The sequence below is a fragment of the Coturnix japonica genome, chromosome 7 (genome assembly GCF_054131305.1).
Source record: "Coturnix japonica strain WE chromosome 7, WE-NBRP24, whole genome shotgun sequence".
NCBI lineage: Eukaryota > Metazoa > Chordata > Aves > Galliformes > Phasianidae > Coturnix > Coturnix japonica.
The window spans coordinates 16,763,301-16,788,930 of record NC_140669.1 but is presented as its reverse complement, the minus strand read 5'-3'; the positions used below and the strand labels follow the sequence as shown (position 1 = coordinate 16,788,930).

The 25,630-nt window shown below is 36.5% G+C and overlaps 1 protein-coding gene across 2 annotated transcripts in view; it reads right to left on the bottom strand.

The window, feature by feature from the left end:
* The window catches only part of LOC107316727 (uncharacterized), a 29,177-nt gene extending 7,435 nt beyond the window's left edge, over positions 1 to 21,742 (bottom strand). For both annotated transcript variants that reach the window (XM_085552446.1, XM_085552447.1), the window contains exons 1-26: positions 21,596 to 21,742; positions 20,559 to 20,736; positions 19,220 to 19,788; positions 18,415 to 18,435; positions 16,933 to 16,992; positions 15,842 to 15,895; positions 15,493 to 15,537; positions 14,748 to 14,774; positions 14,420 to 14,464; positions 13,788 to 13,832; positions 13,116 to 13,169; positions 12,464 to 12,532; positions 12,047 to 12,115; positions 10,481 to 10,549; positions 8,091 to 8,159; positions 7,600 to 7,668; positions 7,440 to 7,508; positions 6,576 to 6,644; positions 6,210 to 6,281; positions 5,277 to 5,345; positions 5,004 to 5,075; positions 4,038 to 4,106; positions 3,584 to 3,652; positions 2,289 to 2,357; positions 1,163 to 1,231; positions 439 to 507 (exon numbers count right to left, since the gene is read on the bottom strand). In XM_085552446.1, coding sequence (XP_085408572.1) covers positions 439 to 507; positions 1,163 to 1,231; positions 2,289 to 2,357; positions 3,584 to 3,652; positions 4,038 to 4,106; positions 5,004 to 5,075; positions 5,277 to 5,345; positions 6,210 to 6,281; positions 6,576 to 6,644; positions 7,440 to 7,508; positions 7,600 to 7,668; positions 8,091 to 8,159; positions 10,481 to 10,549; positions 12,047 to 12,115; positions 12,464 to 12,532; positions 13,116 to 13,169; positions 13,788 to 13,832; positions 14,420 to 14,464; positions 14,748 to 14,774; positions 15,493 to 15,537; positions 15,842 to 15,895; positions 16,933 to 16,992; positions 18,415 to 18,435; positions 19,220 to 19,788; positions 20,559 to 20,715 — 2,118 coding nt within the window. In that variant the 5' untranslated portion in view covers positions 20,716 to 20,736; positions 21,596 to 21,742. The remainder of the gene's footprint in view (positions 1 to 438; positions 508 to 1,162; positions 1,232 to 2,288; positions 2,358 to 3,583; positions 3,653 to 4,037; positions 4,107 to 5,003; positions 5,076 to 5,276; positions 5,346 to 6,209; positions 6,282 to 6,575; positions 6,645 to 7,439; positions 7,509 to 7,599; positions 7,669 to 8,090; positions 8,160 to 10,480; positions 10,550 to 12,046; positions 12,116 to 12,463; positions 12,533 to 13,115; positions 13,170 to 13,787; positions 13,833 to 14,419; positions 14,465 to 14,747; positions 14,775 to 15,492; positions 15,538 to 15,841; positions 15,896 to 16,932; positions 16,993 to 18,414; positions 18,436 to 19,219; positions 19,789 to 20,558; positions 20,737 to 21,595) is intronic.
* Between the last annotated feature and the right edge of the window lie 3,888 nt (positions 21,743 to 25,630).

Below are 25,630 nucleotides of genomic sequence, written 5' to 3'. Positions count from 1 at the left end.
TTTATTGAGTGGGGGGAAAAAATGATGGGAAGAATTCTAGAATAGCTCAGCAATCTGCCTGTAGCTTTAAAAACAGGATAGGCACTGATTGTTTGCCAGACAAGTAATTGTAGGTCAGGACAAACAGTAGAAGAAATGTTTGCTACCAAATTGGAGCCAACCTGAAGGAGTTAAACATTTTGCTGCAAGATTATCACCCTATAATTTCTCTTCCGCAGTAGGAAAAAGACAGGGAAAAAGACAGTGGCTTAAGGCTGGTTAGCAGAAATGTTTTTGATACTATACAAAATGAAGACACTATTTCTCAGTTATCTATTGGATTACTTGTTTCTAGTGTAGTATGAAGACAAAACATACATATCTGTATGCATGATTACGAATTTTTATACTGTACTTTTATTTTCCAGAAAAGATAAAAGATGTGTTTAAATGTCTTACTTTTGGTCCTGGCAGACCTTCTCCTGGTGGACCTGGGAGACCCATTGGTCCTCTACTACCAGGATCACCCTGAAAATGGATACTTTAAAAAATAAGTAGTGAATACAAAGTTTGATTTACCTCTAGAATTATTAGCATCTGCTGTACTCAAGTAGGACAAAGTGAGAAAAATTATTGAACAGATCATTTTAAATATAAACAGCGCTAAACCATGAATACTACAGGCAGAATAAGGAGGATATTGGGGTTTTACAGTGGCTAGTGGTCTACGCATATTAAGACATGCACAGTCAGTTGTGCAATAGTTAGAGAGGCACACAATTCCCATATCACAAAATAAACTCCAATTTCTGCAAGTCAGCAATAATCTGTCTGTCAGACTCTGTATTCACACTGGTACAGCTCTAGTGTGCTTTTCTTGTTAGTGCCTTCAGACAGACTGATGAGAGTGAAAAAATATGTTTAGTCTTTTAAGAGACAATTAGGTGTGCTTAACTAGTTTCAGTCAATCTATTAATTAGCTGTATTCAAGTAAGCCTACAGTCACCATCAAGACAAGTTTTGAACTGAAGCTTGAATATCTTCTATGGTATCTACCTTTTATTTACTGACAAGTAAATTAAAGCTGTATGAAAAAGATTATCTACCTGTGATCTATGGGTAGGAACTATATGTACATGGAGTATATGCATGCATTTACTTTCTTTGCAGTTAAGATCTGTACCTTAGGTCCTGGTAGTCCAACTCCATCAGGGCCTTGCTCACCAGGAAACCCAGGAAGGCCTGGCAAGCCCTGAAAATTGTATGCAGAGACAGAATATTAATTTCAAGCTGTGTTAACTACATGCATTTATTAACAGTATGGCTTGTATCTTGAATACATTGGCTCTGCAGGGTCACTGTGGTTAAACTCCACTTGAATAAGCCAAAAGTTGTCAGTGGTGGTTGTATGTGTGTTCTACCTCAAGCAAGAGACCAGTATGTGTCAGGAGTCTAATCCAGAGCACCTAATGCAAAAGCAGTTATAGGATTGGATTGCACTAAAATGTCAAGACATGCTTCAGCTTCAAATTTCCACTTCAACGTTCACTAATTTTTACTCCTCCTGTTTGTATGCATTTATACAGTTGTCTTCAGCACAAATAAATGCTAGTACATAACCAAACTCTAGCCAGCATGACAAAGCCAGGGCTGGTGGAACAGGCTATGTGGGGCCAGTGCTGCATACACATGTTCTCTTGAGGGAGAAGAGCAGAGAGTTTTTTCTCTTTGTATCCTTTCTGCAGGCATTTTTCCTAACTACCAGTACAGACTTTTGTAAACAGCTGTAAAGTAAGTCAGCCAGTTCCTTGTGCCACCATCAGCATCCCAATGAATAGAACTGAGGACAGATTGCTTGTTTGACTCTGGATAGTAGCTGCTTTTTCAGTGGTTCTGGAAGATTGATAGGTCACCCAGAGTTCATACTTGTGTCTGTGGACACAGCTGTTCAGTTGGGCTATATTCTTCTGTTTGGGCTTAAAATTCTGGGTGGCTGGGCAGAAGATAGTAACCTACACTAAGATTTTGAAGGAACTGATTGAAACCTCAGTAATACTATAAAAAAAGTTCTCCTATTGGAATATTTTGCATTGTATAATCATAAGGATTAAGGGACTTGTAAGGTCTTGGACTAATACAGAAGACTATTTCTTTTTCCCTCCATGCTAAATTGCATTACCACAGTTGAAGAGCCTAAAATACAAATAAATCTTTCCTGGCACATCAACAATAGAGGCAAATCACTTTGTTTTACCTATTTGTTCCCAATTCACATTAAAAAGAAACAAAAGAAACATCTGTAAACTTACAGGTGGACCAGGGTAACCATCTCCTTTTGGTCCATAGGGCCCAGGGAGTCCTGGAAGGCCTCGATCACCCTGATGAAAGCAGGAAAAACAGATGAGATGACTGCCAAAGCAGCTGCTAGCAGGAAATGCTCCACGAGCATGAAATTTCTTTGTCAGAGATAATGTAAGTTGATTTTTATCTACCTATGTGTGTGTGTTTGTTACTGTAAATTATTACTGTAGGTTGTCTGTACTACATGATACCAGATTAAAACTAGAATATTTAATAGCTCTAAGGAAATATGATACCTTTCATTTTTAAGTCAGGAATCTTTTTTTAGATCTGTCTGCTGTTACTATGATTTATATTTAAGAAGGAACAGATTCAGTTGCATTATCTTCTTACAATTACCATTATTCTAATTTTGAATGCATAAATCCATCCTGATGGACAGCTGAAAGCTGCTCTGAGTTGAACCTGAATGGATGATATGGGTGGATGACCATGTTTGTCTCTGCAACAGCCCAAAATATGGCTATGCATAATAATGCCAAGAAAATGCCCATACAGAAACTTTATTAAAAAAGCCGTAGAAGGTTTTACCCTGTACAGGTTGGCACAGATATCTGACAGTGAAGCAAAAGCACTAATACTGATAGCAAACAATGAAGAACTTATTAATGGAAAAATGCTGAGTGCAGCCAAAATTAAAGAGCTTTTAGGGCTTACGATCAGTCAGAGAGCAGGGGACAGGGACAATACTCAACAATATTGTCAAATTTGCTTAGTTTAAAGCATGATAAACATTAGATTATAACACTGAGAAAGTACTATATAAGCACTAGAGAGAAGTCCTTAGAGATTAGCTACTCTTTCATGTTTCACTACTCAAGGAATCTCTTCTCACATGACTGGATTGGCTCATGTTCTGAGATATGTTTGGAACCTACATATTATACCTTGCCATAATTAGAAATGGAGCAGTTTATCTAAAACCTGCTCAGAAAAATCAGCTGTGTTTAACAGATAAGCAGCTGTGAGCACATAAATCATGTGCCCTCACTGTATTCATTCACTGTAAATTAAAAACTTTTTTTTCCCTGCCATCTGAAAGCTTATGATTCATGGAGTCTGAAAGATCAACTCTCCATGGTCATCTGACTCTGCAAATCCTTATACCATAGCAATGTAGTACAATATATTCAGCAAGCATTGCATAACACTTGACCACTTCTGCTGATAGGCTGTTGCTTCACTGAAATATTGCATTATTCTGCAGATCTATCAGAAATTAGTTTATCAATTTAGGAGCTACCTTTGCCCCAGGCATCCCAAGACCTGGTTCTCCAATTGGTCCAGCAAGACCAGGTGGGCCAATGTCACCCTGCAATGAAGAAAACATGTACCATATTTGCACATTCTATTAACCACCAGTGATTGCTTTTTTCCCTTACATTTTGTTATAAAAACACTATATATAAAAATATACGAATGCATGTATTTAAGATAAATGCTAAAAGCAGAAGTATTTTGGTGCTAAGGCTCTCAAAGACAAGATTATACATAGCCTACACTTCAAGTTGGCAAACAGTTAATAACAAGCCATGGTGGTAACTACAACAGATACAATGCATAACTACTGATAGGAAATAAGTTTTATTTAAACTCTTAAGGCTGAAATTATTTACATGAATAGTAGTATGGCCTACTCTACACAGTTTTCACACTTTAAAAAGTACTAGGATTTAGAAATACTAGGAAGATATTACCTTTGGTCCAGGCACAGCTCTTCCAGGAGGGCCTGGCATTCCAAGACGACCTGGTACACCAGGTTCTCCCTGCAGTGAAGGAATGAGAGTGAAAACAATGTTTTTTTATTCCCTGAAAGTAGTACAGGGATCTCTGAGAAAACATCTGTGCATATTTAATTCAAGCTCTGTCAGAAGTTTTAATGTTTTATTTATATTCTGTGTGAAATCTAAACATTGAAGAACTGATAATCAGTATAGTTCTAATTTCTCAATGGAAATGACATTCCTCTCAGTCCCTGAATAAATATGTATTACTAGAAATAATTTTCTTAGTACATTCTAGACTTGGCACAGCACATCCAGCACTGAAAGCCTCCTGTCCAGCTGTGTATTAATACAAGAAAAAAAATGTATTTTTTCTTGTTACAACAGATTTTTTCCAAATAGTCCCTTCAGTATAATTTATTACCTCTTGTTTTGTTTTTTTTTTTTCTTTTAATGTGGAAATATTCACTGTTGTATGAATTAATAGCAAAAGACTCAATAAGAAACTGGAAGATAAACTTGGCATAGCCTTTCTCTCACTTTCAGTGAGAATTCGAACTGCAAATTGGTAAAAGAATATCAGCCATGAGTCTGACCAGTGTAAGGGAAAATGAAGTTGTGATCCATATGTGTATGCCAGACACTGTACTGTCTTCCCAAGTATTTCAGCATAGAATGGCACTATTAGTATCCTCTAACTTTTTTTCAATTCATTTCTTCCCTTCCAAAGGAAGCAACATGCTGAATGTAAAGTTTTATAAATACACTTCTGGATGTTTATAATGACTGCGGTTTGTCTTAGGAAAACCATAACTGAACATGGGATTTTTTTGGAAGTTATTTGTTAAGAGGTAAGTTCATTTCATGCAGATTATTTCTGAAATCTAGGATAGAGTTCTGGAGGGCTGCTTTACACACACAGTGTGATAATGAACATACTTTAGCTCCTGCAGGCCCAGGCACTCCTGTTGGTCCTGTTAATCCACGTATTCCTCTCTGGCCTTGATCTCCCTACAGAAACAGATATGTCATACATACTGAAATACTGTATTATCTGAAATTGTAAATATCAATGCAACACGGTGAAGTGCTATACTGCAGCTGTTGAACATAGGTTCTTCCCATAGCTTTCACTGGCAAGCCACTTAAGCCTATTCCTGGAGCTTTAGAATGTCTCCTTTTAGAGTGTTTCCTTTAATAAAATATTCTTACCTTTTCACCCTGTATTCCAACACCTGGAACACCTTCAGGACCTCTAAGACCAGGTAATCCTGGTTCACCCTGGAATGAAAAAAAAAAATTCAAAGCACTATCTCAGAAAACTACATAGATAACAGTGCAAGGTCAACTCTATAATTACCTGAATAAGCTTGTTAAAATCACAGGCTTTTTAAAGTCATAGGAACAATTCCCACTGATTCAGTGGGCTCAATTTTCTTCCCATATTCAGAAGTAACTACAGTAAAAATCTGTGTGGAAATGAGGTAGCATATTTCCTAATTATTGATTGTACAGTCAAAAAGTACAGTTGGAAAGAGTACTGTAGTGAGATAGCAAAGGAACAAGAAGAGAAGGAATGCTCACCCAGTTCCAAAGATGAAATTCTCCACCAAGGAGGGATCTCCAGAAAGATCCTACCCAGTGGAAGTCAGCCCTTAAATAGGGTCTAGGAAGGGTGGAACCAGGTTCCACCCCTTCTGGTAAAACACTGAATTGCCTTTACCTGTGCTCCCAAGGCTGACTTGGTGTTTGCCTCAGGCGATCAATCAGTGGTTCAGGTCAACAGTTCCCATACAATGACAGAACACTCTGAGTACATAATATAAAAATACACGAAGTTTTCTGTTCATCATTGGAAAGCTACTAAATGTTGCCTGTAGCCATTTTAGTGCTCTTATAAGCAGGGAATTTAGTGAATTGAAAAAAGCCAGCTGTAAGTAAGATAACACAACCACCAACATCCCCAAAATTAGAAAAGTTTCCCTAGAAAACATGTTTGAGTTTGTTGTTTTTTTTTTGTCCAAAATGTGCTACTTTTTCCCATGTCCATGAAGATCTTCTCTTCTAGGTTTGGATATCAGCATAGAGCGAACAGTAAGAATGCATGAAGGGAAGGAGGTGGGCTGCAGAGAGAAATGAACCAACCTTTTGTCCAGGGGCTCCATCTTCTCCTGGAAGGCCAGGCAGACCTGCCAATCCTGGAAGGCCTGGCTCACCCTGACATCAATAAAAGTAAGTCTTTCTATTAAATGCAGACTCCAAATCAAGTAAATCTATTTATGTATTTTTAAGGCTATTAAACTGTATATGTATTTATATGAACCATTTATGCATATGAACTCAAGTCTTGTTTTTCTCTGTATAATAACAACTCATTTATTACAAAAAAAGGAAATGTCTAATTGTTCAACAGTTTATTTCTAGAATTATTTTTACACATCCACAGAAAGGACACTCAAGAAGCACAAATTCTCAAACCCAAATGAATAAATTCATCTATTAATAATATACCTTAGAACCAGGCTCTCCAATACCTCTTTCTCCTGGTACTCCAGTCTCTCCTGGCAAGCCTTGTTCACCCTTAAGTAGAAATTAAGAGCTTTGTCATGAAAAAATACAAAAGCAAATTCCTGGTTGATTATATTTAAAGAAAATAATAGTGTGATATTACCTTTAGTGTAATTTGTTAAGAACACAATCACAAAGATTAAAAATTTCAAGATCCCTGGGCACCTTCTGAGCTGTCAAAGTGTTGCAGGTGTAAATAATGATTAAATCTGTAATTATACATCAACAATGTTTCCAACTAACAATTCAGCAATAATAAGTGGTAATCTCCATTTTATCTTAGACCATTCTTGACTACTAGAAACAGTAAATTCACAAAATCAGGTGAGAAAACAGGCAGCAGAATTAAAGGCAGCTAATCTGTAAGCTATGCATGTTTTTTGTTTTTCTGGAAAATAAACACTGCATTAAGAATAAAAAGATAGTCTTGAAATGTTGGTATTCTTTTATGTTAAGTGCAGTAACTTTTTGGAATTGATTTACTGCACCTGCCTACATGATGAAATTTCAAGTCCAGATCAGACCTCACTTGCTGGGAAAAATACCAGAAAAAGTACAGTTTAATAGCTGATATTTGGTACCTCAAAAGCTTTTGTGGCGAGCTGAGACAAAACAGAGAGCTAAGCCATAGGTTCATCAGGTCTTCTCAGTGGAGTCACAACTGCTTTACAGTTTAATAACATTATTTTCTTTATTAATTTCCTGCAACTAATTCAGATGTTGAGCCCTTGAACAAGCATATAGAGACAGACCATTTCTTATTCAGAGAACATGAGAAAGACTTTTTACATCATAAAATTCTCTAACCTTTGGTCCAGGTAGTCCCTGTCCTGGTAGCCCTCTAGAGCCTGGAGGTCCTTTGGGGCCTTCCACTCCCTGAAAATATCATCTAATTAATTACTAAAAATAAAGCATATTCTGTTATTAGACATTTAGCTGTGGAGTGAGGGAAAAGTGAAGACCATACCTTCTCTCCTTGAATTCCAATTCCAGGTAATCCTATTGGTCCTGGTAAACCAGGTGGACCAAATTCACCCTGGCAAAGTGCAGCTGGTTAGTTGCATCAAGATATAATCTGTGACAGCTCCTATGCTAGTCATGTTGACTTAACATCTCCTTAAGCTAGCAAAGCTGAGGATGTGACCTTATCTTAAATATATGCACCTATTCCCTCCTGGTTCTGCTGCTGCTAAAAACTGATAGTCTTTTTTTTTTCTCCTCCATTCTAAAACATAACATTCTCACAGAATCAGTTTTTGTTAATATTTTTATTTTAATATGAAGACATTTAAACATGCTGGGAGAATTTCCTGAGCACAAATTTGTTAACAAAATACCTTGTTGTCTATGGTCATCTTTGACTGACTTGCCTCACTGCACTGTTTGTAGTGAATATCAAGGCTGTATTGTGCAGATCCATTGGCACTTTGCAAATCCCTTGATGTATGTATTACTCACCTTTTCACCTTTTATGCTGATGCCTGGAAGTCCACGAGGTCCTTTTGGTCCATCAAAACCACGGTCTCCCTACATGAAAAAATAACATGGTAGCTATAGAAACACACAGCTGTTCTCTTTGAAGTAACTAGAGACACAGTTTGCTCTGTCATCTCAAAAATTGAAATGAGGACCAGAAGTTCCTGGACACCAAAGAGATTGTCTTTTCAAATGAGCTTGCTCTGCTGTTTGAAATTGACAAAGAGCTGAACAAGCTTTTTTTTAAAAAAACAAAACACATTTTCTTTTTAAACCTTTTTGCTCACTTTGATTGTTCTGGGTCCTGTCCTGCATCCCTTCAAATCAGTGTCAAAACCACAGCTGACTTAAGTGTCAGCAGGACTGAGTTCTGAGGCTAAACCAACTCCTACTGACTTGTCTCATGGATTATTCTCATTAAAGCGCGAGAGTGAAGATCTAGCTGCTACTAAGAATTTTTCCAGAATAAAGACAAGACCAACTCATATCATCATAGAAATGCATTTATAAATATTGTTTTAAAACATTCATTTACAGTACAGTGGTCTTAAGGAAAATGTAGATTATTAATAAGGAAAAAGTGATTTCTTTAATTTCTGTTAATAAAACATGTACAGACAGATTGCTAGCTTGTGCAGATTGCCTCAATCACTCAAGGCAATGAAGCTATTCCCCAGATGGGCTCTCCCTTCCAACCAGTTTCAACCTTTTTTTTACCTTCGACTGAAAAACATCACATGAACTTTTGCTTAAAAGAATATTCTTAAACTTGCTGGTTTGGAACACTTGCTTATATTTTTCATTTCACTGAACTGTGTTGCAAGTTGCTAGCAAAAACACTCTGCTGAAAGAAAGCAAATGTACAATTTGTTTTAGAGTAAGAAAGCACCTGCCGAAAATACATTTAAAACTGTAGATCTGACATACTTGGCATACACTGACAGAATTAGAAATACGTGTATAGACTCTGTTGATACATGCTTGTCTTCAGGTCAGATTTGGCAGTAAAAGTAAACTTCTTTTTTTTACCCCAAATCAAGTATTCCAGTAAAACTGGCAGAATTCCCCTTTGGCTAATTTATTCTGTTTGTCCCAAGTGCTCAAAAGTTTCAGTAAGATCACACATTATTTCATAATTGTTTCCACTGCACATTGTTGCTGTGCACTATTTGTTAGTTGCACTATTTCTGCCCACATGAATTGATACTGCAGTGGCAATACAGTGATTTCTGAATGTACTTTCTTCAATTTCTTTCTGTTTTCATTGATAAGACCCATTAAGTGAAAATAAGCCATCAACAGTGAGGCTAGGTAACTTATGTAATCCATAATAAAATAAATATTTCACATTTTAAGAGATAATGATGCTAGCAGCAGTTAGATTTTAACCCAGCTGAATACAGTATTGTGCAAAGCAAAAATGCTAAGATTCTTAGTAAGGGAACAATAGATGCCTCCATCTATTAAACAGATTTGTTATTGTTTTCCCAACTAAAAATGCTGCGGTGGGTGAATAAAAATGAGTGGACCTACAGCACAAATGTATGGGAGAAAGGAACTCTTTTCTTTGTAGGGTTGAGGCTGTATCACATAACACTTAAAACTACGTTAAAACATAAGACTGATAAAAAAAAAATATAACTAACCATCATACAGTGAGGTGTTAAGAAGCCCACTAGGAGGCTTTTGTACAACATATTGAAGTTTACTACTTTAGATTTCCTTTTTTACTACAATAAACACTTAACCAGTGCATTTCCCAGGAAAGCAGTTAAGAAATAAGCTCAATTTGAAGCAGCATTACTCAAGTCAAAGCCACCTAGAAGGCCTTGGAAAGTATCTGTTTTGGAACAGCTGTGTCACTTGTAACAAAAAGACAAAATGGCAGCCAAGACTGAGAGTTTCACCCACAAACTGAATTCAGCCATTTGCTAAAATACATAAGCCAGTGGCCGAGATACTTAAGCTTAGTAGCCTGATATTAGTGAGAGCAAGAGTCCCTGTATATAAGGACTAAAAAAAAGCAACAACAAAAAGGCATAATTTTCATCTAGGGAATCACTTTTATAATAGTTCATCTTAAGACAGACTAGAGGCTCTTTTACAATTACAGCTTCTTTCCTGGCTTCAGTCCTGCAAATGAAGTGCCAGGGGAATTAAGTACCTGTTTTAGAGGTCCAAGACGCTATCTTTGCCTAGATGTTCTGTTCTGACCAACTGAACTCACTGATATTTTACTTGATTAACTGAAGCTATGTTTTATTATTATTTAAAAGCTAATTTATCAGGTTCTCTTGTCTGCTGTGAACTCATTTTGGCACGTGCTCATGTAATGATGTTGTTCTGCTCTTAGAACACTTCAACTGCAGTACCTTTGCTCCTGGAAGCCCTTCTCCTGGTAAACCTCGTTCTCCTTGAATACCTTGTGGTCCTTGAGGCCCCTGTTAACAGAAGTATAAAATGGTCCAAAATATGCATTCATCAGTCAAATCAACAGCAGCACATTCTGTGTCATTGTAGGTTATAAGCATGTCTTTAAATGTCTGTATGTAGTTATAACCTGTTGAAATAATATAGTGATATTCACAGTGAATCATTGATGAGCATTTTGGCCTGCAGCAATAACAAGGCTGACAGTATTACTTCTCTGGTTACTTATTAGTCACACAGTATGTAGCAGCAATTATTTTTCCTTATATTTCTGAAGTTTTTACTCCCTCCGCTTTAGTTTAGTTTCCAAATTGTTACTAATTCTTATTAATGCACCAGTATAATCATGAGAGAAGAAGAACTACATTAAAGTCCACGCAGAATGAAACTGAAGAAAGCCTATCACAATATAGAAATGTAATGGCAATCAGTGACAAGAACAATAGCATGTTTTTTCTCTTTCTAAAAGCAGATCTCATAGTAAAACAAGGGGCAAGTAAGACAACCAAACTTCTTAAGTGAAAGCTCAAAACCTGCATATATTTAGCCTGTTTCACAGTGCTTTCCTGCATCTGTTTTGTTTTTATCTGTTTTACTCCCTGAGATTGCATATACATCACAGAATGGCAGTAGGTTGGGCTTGGTTTACTCTGTGTAGTATAAATAAGCTTGAAAATTGTTCTGTGTGCAGCATTAGAACTATGTCTTGTTTTCAGGTAAAGCTAATTGCATGGCATTCAACCATAAAAAGAACACTGTGACAAACATATTCACAAGTAAATTTTCTTAAAAATGCAAACTTTCATCAACCAGTTTCTCTTATCACGTTAATATAGATGCCATGGCTAACAAAGGTGCACATCACAGGCTGCTCCTCCCCTAGAAGAGGGTTTTTTTCTCAGTACTGTTATTGAAAAGACTCGGTGTAAGGGTGGCTAATTGTAAAGGTATTGACCAAGATGGTGGTAAATAGTCAAAGTTTATTAGCAAAAGAAAACTCACCAATGTCGATGCCTTAATCAGAAAGCTGAGGCAGTCTCCACTGGGGAGTGATCTCCAAGAGATGCTGCCTCAGTGGTGGTCAGTCCTTAAATGAGGTCTCAGAGGAGGTGGAGTCTAAGTCCACCCCTTCGGGGAGCACAGCTAGATTACTCTCACCTGTGCTCCCACAGCTGACCCAACACTTGCCTCAGCTGATTAATCAGTGGTTCTAGCTGTGATTTCCCATACACTCAGAAAGATATACAACATGGAATATTTGTATGGCTTTGCTTAAGGTGTTATTTTTTCATAGTTCAGAATCTTAGATAATTAGAAAAGTCAAGGAATTGAAAACATCTTCAGTTTACTGAGGAAACTGAAGGTCAGAAAGAACACTACATATGATGGAGAGAGCTAGTTAAAGAAAGGAATGTCAACATATAAATATGTATCTCTTATTTATGAAAGCACTGATAAGTCTCCCTTTCTTTACCACTTCCCCCTCTCCAAAAAAGAAACAGACATACCAGAATTCCTGGCTCACCAACTCCAGGTGGGCCAACAGGGCCTGGTCTTCCTGTCAAACCAGCATCACCCTTCAAACAAAAATATATTTTAAAAATACCTTATTTAGAAATTTGTATGTGTAGCACAAAAATACTCATTGGATATTCTGTATTTGCAATATTTGATGTAGTTGAATACAGGAGTGGCAGAGAAGGTCTGAGCATCTTCAGACTTGCACAGCCCAACAGGCACTGAACTGGAGCATCCCACAGCATTAGAGGACAATCTCATTCTACATTTACAGTATTAATTGGAAAAAGAAATATATTCTGGGGCTTGAAGTTTCTCATATACCACGAAGTATATTATCTCAGCTGTCTCAGCTTTTGTTCTCAGCCTATAAAGCACATAATATGGAAGAAGAAAGATGTTTGTACCTTTGGGCCTGGCAGTCCTATTCCAGTCTCTCCAGGTAAGCCAGGTAGCCCAGGGAGACCTCTTTCACCCTTTCAAAAGGATGGAAAAATAATCAATTTGTCATAAAAGAACAGATTTTGAAATTTGTTTTTTGTATATCTGTAATTTCAATCCATTGGTATCATCATACACTTCTTATCTTCTCTCTCTCATTAATCAATACTCCCTTTACTAAGAGCATAGCTATTTTTTGTACAAAGTGATACCAATCAGAAATAACCAAATACTTTGTTTTACATGTGATAATACAGTTTTCAATCACATTAAGCTAGCATACAATTAACTGCTGGCCAGCAGAAACTCTAGACATGATGCAAAAGAATATCCTTGATAATCTTTCTAGCTATGTAATCTGTAGTTATTAATCTAATGATGCCTCTTTGTATTTTTGTTGGTTATGTAATGATGGGAGAACAGAGGCTGAGTTGAACTTGAACATAATATTATGAGCAAAAAAAAAAAAAAAGGCCTTTTTTAGTAACCTCTTAGAATGTACAAAGTATATGATCTGCTAGCAAAGTTATTTTCAACTGCAGTCTCTATAAAAAATGGTATGGGTTGTATTGGTGCTTTTCAATGTTGATGAAGAGAAGAAATAAATATGATTCTTGCCTTTGATCCTCGTAGGCCTTCAGGCCCTTGATCTCCAGTTTGTCCTTGTGGGCCCTATTAATACATGAACAGTTTTAATGAGGTTTTTCAAGATTTCAGAATGATGTAGTTTTGATAGAGATCTCTAGTTTGCAATAGCTTATATGAAAATACAATTTACAAGCATTTCAGAACAGAAGCTGTGCTTTGTGGTACAAGTATAGGTTCAGTTACTCTGGGTGTTGGGGAGATAATTTGGTTGTCCTTTTATTTCGAAATTATAAAAGGCAGTCTATTGCTTAATCTACTGAAGCTTCTATTACGGGCTAAATTTTTTGACCTTCAGTCACAATACTGGGAAGAAAAGAAAAGAAAGCGCTTCTACCTACTTCTGCCAGGTAGTGAAACTGTTATTCACTGTGATTGGGATATGAGTAACTTCCGTTTTTATGGGGCTGTATTTGCTGCAATCTTTGGGATCAACTTTACTGTAAGAATAATTTAATTGTCTAGAGTGCTCCTTCAAATTCTTGTTTATTTTGCTGCTTAATATGAGTTTGGATGACTTGAGCTCAAGTGTCTCAATTCTATGAATGCTGTCATGGTATTATTTCAGAACTTGGGGTTCTAAATAACAAGGTCTTGTTGTTTTAATAGCTTTGTATATATTTTAAAATATTTATTTATTTTTACCTGCAGCCCTCTTGTACCTCTGGGTCCAATTGGACCTTCAGGACCCTGAAAAAGAAGTGGGGGGGGGGGGAAGGAAGGGTAAGTGTATATTTAAATTCAGTTGAAATCACTTATATCATCTGATTTAGGTATCTTATTACTAAAATTGACCAAAAAAAACCAAAAAACGCCAGGAGAGGCTCAGTAGTCAGTGAGTTTTACTGAGTATTTTTTAAAATGGACTGCAGTAATGAGAATTCAGAGTAAGAATTATACACCAAATATTTAAGAGTGGTGTTAGAGTTACAAATTTTTGTTTCGTTTTCACCTCTCATTCCCTCTGAATACTACTTAATCCCTGATTATTAAGATTTCTTCTGCCTCTGTAAAAGTTAATTAGAATTTTAACATTGTTATAAGCATGCTCAGGTTTGAGCCTTATGAATTATTCCAATGAATTATAGGAAGAAATGAGAAAGTTACAGAAAGTGGTATTCTTGCTCAATTTGGTTTTAAAAATTGTGCATTTTAAAATTTCTTCAGCTTTACAATCACCTTCTGCCTTACACCCATCATCATGGTTGTTCAGGGAATTGTAGTTTTTCTACATTTTAACTGTTTCCTGAAAGCCTAACAATTTTCTGGCTACTTACTCTGTCTCCTTTTATCCCTGGGATTCCGCATTCACCTCTTTCACCCTTAAAAGGAACACAGAGAAATGTTTATGATGGATACTGAGGATATTATCCTTATTCATTGAGTGCTTTAAGTGAAAATGATGTAAATATTGTTATTTTCATGATGTATTATGGCAATTGTGATGTAAGGGAAGGGAAACATACTCAGTGAGAGCTTGTGCAACACCAGGTAAGGAGATGTCATTGTTCATCACTAGTGTTTACTGGAAATATAGCAATATGCATAATAAATAGTAACATCAAATTCTAATGCAAACACAGAATTTTTTACTGAAAGTAGTACCTTCTCTCCTTTGTACCCAGATTTTCCCTGGGAAAAGAAAGTAAAGCAGTTTTTAAGGATATATGACCAAATGAAACTATTAGCTATTCACAGTCTCTAGAAAAACAGCATTTCAGATTCTAATGGATGATTACTGAAGCTCTGATAAACATTACAACATGATTGTAAATACTACATTTATTGGTCAAGATAGATGCTTTTCTACGTGTGATCAAATCTTATGATCATTTATATCATTTAACTCTGTAATTTTAACTATGTAAAAGCAGATCAACTGGAATCCATATTTCTGTCATAGTGAGAAGCATTCTAAAACGGAAGCAAGAAAAAAGTCACAAAATAATAAATATATACTCATTAAATAAGAACAAACAAAGCAGAGTGATTCATATGTGAATAAATTCAGAGTCAGGGACATGGGAACCTGTTTGTCAAATGAAAAGTTCAAATGATCTGTAAAGGTGTAGGCAAAGCATCAATTTCTGTAATGTACTTAGATTATTATATCCAAGTTTTCCTTGATTTCTAGGATAGCCTATGTATTATTAGACAGGACTTTTCTTGTTCACCCTTGTGAGAAGGAATAATTCACTTTCTTTTAGCAATCATAGTGTTTTCAGTACTTCTAGTGTTAAAGAATCACTATCTTTCCTGCTCTAAAGTTTTCTATGTTATTTTTTGTCTTGAAGTAAATTAATACTGCTAACTAGAGAAAAAGGAGATTAAAAATATATATATATTTTACCTCTACTCCATCTTGTCCTGGAATTCCATTAAGGCCTGCTTCCCCCTATGAATAATCCAATGTCAGGCTCAGTGAAAGAAGGAAAAGATAACATTTTCTGGGCAAGCTGAGTAGATATCTCAGTGGTACGGGAAGTATACCAAATACATCTTTTTGCATTGTAGTGGTTTTATGTTAGATTTAATTGTTTTAAAGGATCTTAGTCATTACTATAGCAAAAAGGAGTATGCTGAGTTAAAAAAAAAGTCATAGATGGAAAATATGTGAGCTCTACTAAGATGACTAATTTCTGTATTAATAGAAATGAAGTGTAACAAATATTTTTCCTAAATCTGAAAAATCAGATCACCTTTGCTCCTTTCAGGCCTGGAGTTCCATCATCCCCAGTGCGACCCTTTTTGCCCTGAAAAGCAATAGAATTCTTATGTTTTTAACATAATTTCGACAATATATAGACAACGTTTTTTTTATATTTAGGTTATTTCCTTCCTATATGTTTTTAAAACTATCTATCATGAATTCCTGGAAACCTGACTGGCTCAATAGACAACCAGTTTTCTCCTTTATTTTTGTTTTAAGTGAAATTTGATTCTCCTCTGAACAGATGATAACATGCTTTTCTAGCTACTTAGGTGGGTATGTAGTTTTTGTCTGACCTCTGCACTGCTTTTTGTAAAAGGAACTTGGGTTCTCCAAAACAAAATAACCATATAAGACTGTTTATGCATTACTGACTACATTTTCAATGAAAGTGTGCTGTACAGTGCAGGATAAAACAAGTGTGTATTTCTTTTTATGCAGGTCAAAAGAGTGAGAATGGATGGATCTCTACAGTTCTGCTTCAGGCTCTCTCACTGTCTCTTCATTTTTGGGTAAGGAATGTGAATTGCTATGGTGCCTTAGTTTAATATTAGGGATACCTTATCAGACTGTTCAACTAAAAAAGACTTTTTGAAACATAAACCCTCTTGAAAGTAATAAGGGTAAAGTAGACAATATAATTCTCAATTGGCTGCTCCTCGTATTTCAGCTTCTTGGTTTTTTTTTTGCTTTCAGACCACTATTTCAGTTATTAATGATTCTGAGTTGGGTCTATTTACCTCCACCTGACCCAGTTTTCTGACTGTAATCGGTGAATTATTGTTTCACACAGTAATGTTCCCCCTTCCTGCCTTTTAAATTTTTCTAACTAATGAGAGAGCCTCATCAGATCTCGCTGTAATTTTTTCAGAGGGAGCATTTTGTGTAAGTGAAATCTCTCTGCACATTTCCTGCTGTGGTGACATTGCCATGCAGTGGGTCTATGGATGACTGCACTGAAGCTTTAGCTTTTGTTTTCTTGGGATTAATTTCCTAAAAAAATACAAATGATAAAAATCTTGATTTATGCTGTGTATCAGCTATTCAACCATAGGAAAAGGAGAAACGACAGCTACTTACAGCAGGGCCAGGAAGACCCCTCTCCCCCTTCTCACATTTACATATGGCAGCCTGGGGACACTTTGAATGAAAATGGTGAATTCAGATCAGTACATTTTAGAAAAGAGAAAACACATTAACTTTCATTTTAAATTCCTGAGTGGCTACAGTGGATACACAAAAGGTGATCAGACAGTTGTTATTTCTGTAAACCATTTAAATATCTTTTGGTTGACAGTTCAGAAATCAAGTGTGGCCTCTATGCTCCATCCCCCAAATCTGTATTGTTCCTACTCCTTAGATTGCATCTTGATAGTGGCTTTACCTTCAGGTTCCTCACAAGGTTAGTTTATTTGCATGCTGAGTGTCTGTGATTAGTGATCTGTCTTGTTTATTACTATGTAAATACAGCCTAGACAACTGAGTAAGGAAATATGTATCATTTTTCTCCTTTACTGCACTACTACTATGAATATAGGATAGATCATAGTCTGTCTAGCTTGATCTGTACACAAAAGATGGTATTGGTATATGCTTTTATTTAGTTAATGGTGTTCAATATGGTAGTTTATAATCTTCATTTTCTTTCATCTATAGAGTCATGTGCTCCAATCAGACATCACTGTGGTACACAGTTATGAGATTTCTGGATCTTTTTGAGACTTGAAAATTATTACTTAATACAGAGTTTGTACAACTTCTGGGCTTGATTTGGGAGGAATAGTGTTTTTACTTTTGGTTGTATTATTTATTACACCTCCACTCACGGCATCTACAAATGAAATATTTAATCATTGTTCTTGCCTGTATATCCTAGTTATTAGTAATGTATCCTCCAACAATAACATTTAATGTAATGCAATTCAGGATTTATTTTGACAGAAAAATCAACACACCAGTGGGAATGAGTGAAAATTTAAAATGCTTTAAGTTTTGGAAAGACTCACAGATACATTTCCTTGAACTGCTCATCAGAATGCACTTCCCTTGAGATAACCATTCTTTAAGTGGTACTAAAAATTTTTAGCAGAGAAGTTGACCTCTTTCACCACAAAATGGCACCCACCCCTATGAATGCCTGTAGTCAGAGTGACACAGTGTGGAGAAATGGAAAAGTGCAATGGTGGAGCTTTGTTTTCTTCCTTTTCATTACCTCTTTGACACAGAAAGCTAGTTAAGGGCTAGAACTGCAACACGTTCTTAACTTGATGTCATATTTTCTTATCCACTGAGTCTGCTGGATGACTTTCTGAAATACATCAGCAAATTCTCACTATCCTCATGCTCTGTTATTTTTCAACTACAATAATAGAAGGAAAAGCAAATTAAATTAGATAGCAAAGTAAAGCTTTGTGAACATACAAATTCACATGTTCTACTTGAGGGCAATCCTACTGGAGTTCATATATTACCATGTTGTTATGCCATCAGTTTTGTTGAATTTTATGTTCCCAAAACAACAGTGAAAGTCCACAGGAATGCTGTATGGGCAAAATTACTTACTTTTTCTTCAGACAGATCTTTCTGCAAAAACAAATATTGGAAACATTATAAAATTACTGTCATAATGCACTGGAGAATACCAATAGATGTGAAAAATAATTATTTCAGCAGCTATGTAAAAAGTTAAGCAATTAACATATTAAGCAGAATTAAGCTTTAATGAGAAACAACTTAGCAATCTCTCAATTCTAAAAAAGTTTCAATAATTTCATTTCCTATTACAGATTGTTAACTGCATTAATTGCTGACTCCTTGCCAGCTCAACTTGCTTCAATTATAATGGTAAACTGATCTAAACCAATCGAGTTAGGTAGATGGGACAGCATACTTAGGGGCTATACTGCTGTATTTTGAAGTGGCGCATAGTAGCAGCCCCCTAGTATGAATGAATGATACATATTTTGCAGTTGAGAAAAATTAGATTTCTTTCTAATGTGTTCCTAACAGTATATATAAGAATGAGAACAATAAGAACACCTTAGAAAAGATTTAACTTGGAGTATATTGCTCTTTGGTAGTTATCAAATTAGCTCAGATAAAAAATATCTTTGTAACAGGTCTTCTTGAGTCTAATTCAGTTCCAGCTTCAAGGTTTTGAGTGGCAAGATCTGAATAACATGGAGAAAAAAGAAACCAGTGCTTTGGCACAGTGGCTTTATTAATAAGTGTACATGAACCCATATGTGAGATTCTTTAAACTGTAAAAAGTACAGATTTTTTAATAGCATTAAGCATTCAGAATTATCGGGATTAAGATTTTTTTACATACATTTCTCTAACAGTTTGTAAACATTTGTGTACATACCACTTCCGTGAGAACCTTCTCCACAGTTCCTTTCTCCTGGAGGTTGGAAACAAATCTGGATGCTGGGAAACTGGCCAGGAGCCGGAGCTTGGCAGCATTGCTAGGCTCTTCAGCCACTCTGGTCATTCCCATTGTGAACAATGTAATTCCTTGGTATTTAGCATCAGCTGTAGCTGCAAAAATATCTGGGTTTCTTGGATGGTCAACTCCATCAGTGAAGAGTACAGCTAGTTTCAAACTACCTGGAGTCCCTTCAGTCATGAAGAGTTGTGTAAGGTTAGTAATAGCATAAGTTGTATAGGTACCATGACCTATGTAAGTGATAGGAGCAATGTGGGATTTGAATGCTTCAGGACCTTTCCAGTCACGAAAAGTTTGCTCTGTGTAAACAGTGCTGCTGTACTGGAGTAAGGCCATCCTCCAGGTAAGGGTCCGTCCAGAACTAAGCTGCAGACCTTTCATTTGGTCTACTACTTCCAAAACAAATTTTTTTTGCTGTTCATGATTATAATGCTTAGCACTTTCCGAGCTGTCCAGTAAAAAAGCAATCTCCAGAATGCAGTCTTCATCTAGAATAAATAAATAGGTAGGTGAGTGGAGGGTTTTAATAATCTCATTCTATCCTTAACCTTGTATATATTTTTTAGGTTTGAAGTTGGGAGTTAAATTATGGAAGTTTTGGAAAACACCTGAGATCACAAGTGTGAAACTGGAAACTGTTGTGAAGGCAGGACATATAGAGGTTGAAGAATTTACTCCTGAGCAGACACACCAAGAAATAAGAATCTGAAAGTGAGGTAATGTTATGCAATGAGAAATGTTGCTATGATATTTAGACACATGTTCTGTCTTCATGCTGGTTACCAGAATGGGGGCTGGAAAGATGAGTCATCTACAGGAAAATGAGTGTTACAGAATGAGATGTTGGATAGTGATTTAATAGAGCTACATTATGTCACTTAACTTACTCTCATGTCTACTGACATATGAAATTCTAATAGCAGGATCTGCACTAGTGTACATTGGAGAATAATAATTTTATGAACTACTGAATGTATTTCTTCTATATAAATAAAGTTATACAGGTTACTATTTTTGAAGTGACACTAACAGGCTACCAAACATATTAAAAACAGACAAAATAAAAAGGCATGTTATTTCCTTTTATAAAATATGTAAGGATGGAGAGAGAAAGGAGTAAAGAGATCAAAGTGCAAAAATACAGCACATTAAAAGGTAGAACGAGGTGAAGTATAAATATTATCTTAGAGGGAAGTTAGCCATATAGATCTGAGTAAAGGAATCTAGAAGAAAAAAGTATTAAAATAACAGTAGTCACCTTGATCACTTAGGTTGGGATATTTTTCTACAGTATTTGTCAGAATGTGTTTAGTTGTAGGTCTTCTCAGTCCATATATCTGTTCTTCACTGAGATTTTCTGCTGAAAATTCATGTTGTTCAAGTATCCACAAAAGCCACCAGAATCGGAAGAACATAACTTACTTGGTTTCTTTTTCCTAAACAACACAAATAAGACAGTGTAGTACAGCAGTGCAAGGACAATAAAATGTTCAGTTTTGCTTTGAGTTGCTTAACAGGCTGCATTTTAAATGTAGTCCCAAAAATGAACTTATTTTATTTTCTTTAAGAGCTTCTCCAAAAAAGGTAATGAATAATAAATGCATTAGAGAGATTTTCAGGTGTAGTGCATATATTGCACTTCACATACTGGAGACAGACATTTTAGAAGCATACTCCATTTCTCTCTTGTTTCCTGGTATTGTTTGTACAACCAGCACTTCTCAGAAACCTTAATGCTGCCTGTGCTCATATGGGTGCTGAGTGAATTCCAAGTGAAATTCACAGATGTTTTTTAAAACCAGCTTTGCCCAGAGCTGGCACACAAAGACAGAGTCAGACAAAGTTTTCCTCCATTCTATTCATTCAAGAACCCTCTATGCTGAAGGTCACCTTGCTGGGACAATGCTCCTGTCTTCAGCTGTCCTAGAGAGTACATCTCTCCCAGTCATCTCTGGGCCTGCTGTACAAGCCTTGGGATATGGGCACAGGGTGCTGTGCTACCTATACCTAGACTTTTTTTGTTCTGCAGGGGACCTGTTTGTCCTGGATTCACAGACACACCTGGAACTCACAGACTGTTCTGGACTGGTAAGTCAGTTCTGCCCTGCTTCTATCTCCCTGCCAGCTCTTTCCAGCTAGGCAGAACACATAGCAAAAGGTCAGCACAGTGGCAAGAATAAATCTGCCAGGGCACGAAGTCCCTAACACAGCCAGGTCTGCAACTTTTCTTCCCCTTCTAGTTTGTGGCAGGATTTGTGATATCCCTACACACTGAGAAGACAGAAGGACCCTTACCTTGATGCTCAGAGCATGAGGCTCTGCAGATATGCAGGATGTTGCCCTGGATGCTGTGACAACAGTGCTGTCCTGTGTTGGATGCTCTGTGAGGAAAGGAGGGAGGAGCAGGGTTGCAAGCTCCTGTGTGAATTGGTGTCGTGTGTCAGGAGGGGCCAGCAGAGGAGCAATAATATCCATTCCCCTTTCTAAGCACCCTCCCACTCTTTTTCTCCTCCCCAGGCTATGTGTGTGTATCTCAGGTTTACAGCTCACACACCCCACCGTCCTTGCAGCCTTTTAAATGCACAAGAAGTTCTTGTACATACTCACAAACTTTATGGGTGAGGACTGCTCTCACTTCAACATACTTTCCTACCTACCAGCTTATGTCAGTTGCTGATGAGATTATCCATCATGAGGAAATCAAAAAAGACAGTCCAGTTAGAAAGCAGTGCAGTTTCTTCAGATGACACCTGTACTTTCAAAAACTGTAGTAGAGATCAAGGATTCTGACAAGACAGTGTGATGCCTTCAAAATCTAAGTTAGGTGACTATGCCTACTGAAGGCTCTCTCTTCTGCCAGGGGTAGATAGCAGTTTGTCACCTAGTTAATCAAATATAAAAAGCAGAAAGCTTTTACAACATGAACTAATTAATCACACAGGTTGCTCTTTTACATATAATACATCTTCTTCCTTGTGAACCCATAATATTCTACTTGTACGCATATGAAGACTACTTGATTCTAACCTAACTCTCCTTAAGAGTCTGCCAGTTCAGCCCATTTTCTGTGTGATAGTCACAAGCAAGGAGTCTGAGGGGCTTTCCCCTCTTTATACTGATATTTTTGGATTTTGGTTAAAGCAAGAAATGAAGAGACAATTTTTTTTTGCCCCTTAGGGAATACAAGTAATATGGCGTTTAGCTGAAATAGATATAAATCTCACATAGTTCCTAAATCTAATTCCAGCAAGAAAAAGCATGTTAACTATGGTTGTGATTGTGTGTCTCCCATAAGCATAACATTGTCATTCTTTCATTTTTACTGCTAATTCTTACCTCAAAACATAACTGGAAAATAATTTCTAAATTATATGACTATTCTACATGAATGTTTTGTAGCAAGTTCTTAGCTTCAGGATATTTGGATATTTCTTTTTATTAATGAGCAATGTTTAACCTGAGGATTTTTTTATTTTTTTTTTACCCAGGTGCAACTTCAAAAGCTTAGTGGGGCCTCTGTGTTTTATAGCTGGTTGTGTGGGATGTTTGGTATTAGTCTGTCAGAATTCCAGGTATGTGACATATCATACAGCACATTTCTAGACTTGCAGTCTTCTGAAATTGAAGTATTCTTATTATGACATTTTATCAGAACGTAAATGATGCAAATGTGAAGTATGTATGCATTGATGCAATTGAGATAACTCTTAAAAATGAACAGTAAACTTCTTTGCCTCATTTACTACAAACTTTACCAAGTTTAATGTTTACCGGTTTAACTTTTTTGTGGCATTGCATCATAAATATTTTAAAAATAGAATAAATGTATTAAAAGCTATGACTACAAACCATAAAAGAGATATCTAAGTAATATTATGCCCTCTTTTTTTTTGTTTCCATTACCACTGTATAGCAGCTTCAGAGCTCCATGAATTTGCAGGGCTGTTTTGTAGGAATACTGAATGAAGAGCAGAGGCTCAAGGATGCCAGTTCCTGTGGTGGTAGTGTGACTTGCACCATCAGCACTCCTCACTGTCACTACCTAATGGACAGAAGTAACAGCAAGCTTAACTCTTCCAGACTTCTTAACTGGCTCTGTCCCTCTTCCTTGCCTGTGAGTACAGCTCTTACACTCTGGCCTGCCACAACTATGACCGCCTAATCAAATGGTCAACAAAATTCAGTAATTTCTATGTAAGAATGCATTGTTTCTGTTAAACTGGACTAACTACTGTTTTGAGCATCATTAACGTTAGAATAACTAGAATTTGACAGTGCCCTGACTCAGCCTTCTTCATCTGTCCAACAAGCCTGCAGCAGGACTGGAAAAAGAAGTAATTATGAGACAACATTCTTAGCAAAATACTATCCAGGTATTTCCACACACTAAGGGAATACCCAGACACCAGGGAGCACGGTTTTTGAGAGCAGTATGAAGCAGTTGGAACATACTTCTCTTTTACCTTTGCGCTTGTGGAAGCATGTTGTCTCAATGATGCTTCTGAAATATGTTTCCATTTTTTCTTTTACCACCTCTGTGTGAATAACATACATTTCTCGTCTGCTGTGAACTGTTAAAAATCTGCACATTTCACACAGTCTTCTAGTGTTTCATGGCCTCAAGACAGTCTTGCCCATTTAACCTGCCTGGACTGTGCTGTTGTAGTATTCCAGGAATATTTATTTCATTTCACTATACCTGTAAGTACATGACCATCATGCTATTTAACTAGTAAATAATGAAAGCATGCCATTTACAATATTCTGAATTCTGATACTAAACATCAGCATTACAAAGAATGTGGTTCTCAGTCCCTTAACTTGTATCACAAGTGTGAATTTTAAGAAAAAACAGTTGAAACATTCAAATATTCAAAGTTAATAAAAAAAAAAAACAAACAAAAACCCGAAAAAAAAAAAACAAAAAACCACCAACAAAACAACCCTAAAACCAACTTCACTGAAGACTGAATCTGAAGAAAGATAAAATGGAAACCAGAATTTGGCCTTCTAACTGCAAAATGTGTTTTACCAGCTTTGACAGCCCTAGATGCAGCCTGAGGACATTAAGTCTTGATAAATCAGCTTGTAGTTGTGGCTGCAATTTTTAGACATTCGTCATTTGGACGTACATTTGTGACAAAAGCTGATTGTTCTATATGAAAAATCATGTCATAATGGCATAGCCTTATAAAAACCTGTTATGAAATCCTGGATGTGAAGGTAGTGGCAGAACTATTGATTCCAGTAGAGCCAGGATTTATCTTTGTTTTGTGGTACAAATCTTGAGCATGACATGAGCAAGACAGCTGTATTGTGTTTGCATCTGGACTCATAGCCACAGAAAATGCTGTGAGAAAGGTTTTTGATGTCTAAGAATAAATCTTTGTGCAGCTTCCAACAAGTTCTGATGACTTTTTGTGACAAGTGTGGTAAGCACATCTGTCTCTTTTACAGTTGGTATTTACCTGTCTCTCCATTTTCTCCTTAATTTAATATTCTTCTGGAATTCTTCAGATGGAGCCAGAAAACTTACTAGTCTCTAATGAGACCTAGAAGAGAGGGTGCTCTCTTCAGTATTTTCACATTTTATCTCTATGCAGTACAGCCAAAATGTCATTCTGGGCATAGTCTACTTGTAAAATCAATATGATAGCGTTTTGAATATTTTTCTTTCATTCTTAGTGTCCCTCTCTAGGAGGTATTTTCTGCCTTACTGCCCAAATAAGTAAACTTAAGTATTCTTGAGCAATGCTCACTTTCAAGATCTGGGGCATTCAGGCTTACAAAGGAATGAAAGCATATGTATAAAACAGTATTTTCATATTTTCAACATACTGAATGTTGACTGAACACTTACTAATGCTGATTGTTTGACTAAATCAAGAATACTCTTAAAATTGAAACAAAAGGAGATCCTAAATTTTGACTTGCTGTTTTGGTACCAATGTCAAAGCTCCTCAGGAAGTAATTACTTTGAATTTGCTGTTGCGTTTGTTACTACTTGCAAAGTATACTTTGCTGGAGTATTCTACCTATCTAACATTCAGCAGCAGGGTCACTGCAGCAATAAGCAACTGTTCCACCACTCCTTGCTAATTACAGTGATTATGTGTTTCAGGGTGGAAGCTCAGGTGGAGCTGTAGCAGAAAGAAGATGCTTTAATCTCATGTAGCACATTGCAAAGACATCATCTGGCATTTGGAAAAAGAATTGCTCTGCTGGAAAAATACACTGTAAGTTGCAGCATGTTACTGTACATAGCACACAGTATTTTGAGCTGAACATGATACAGATTTGGCCACTGCTTTCAGTATAAACCTGCTGTCA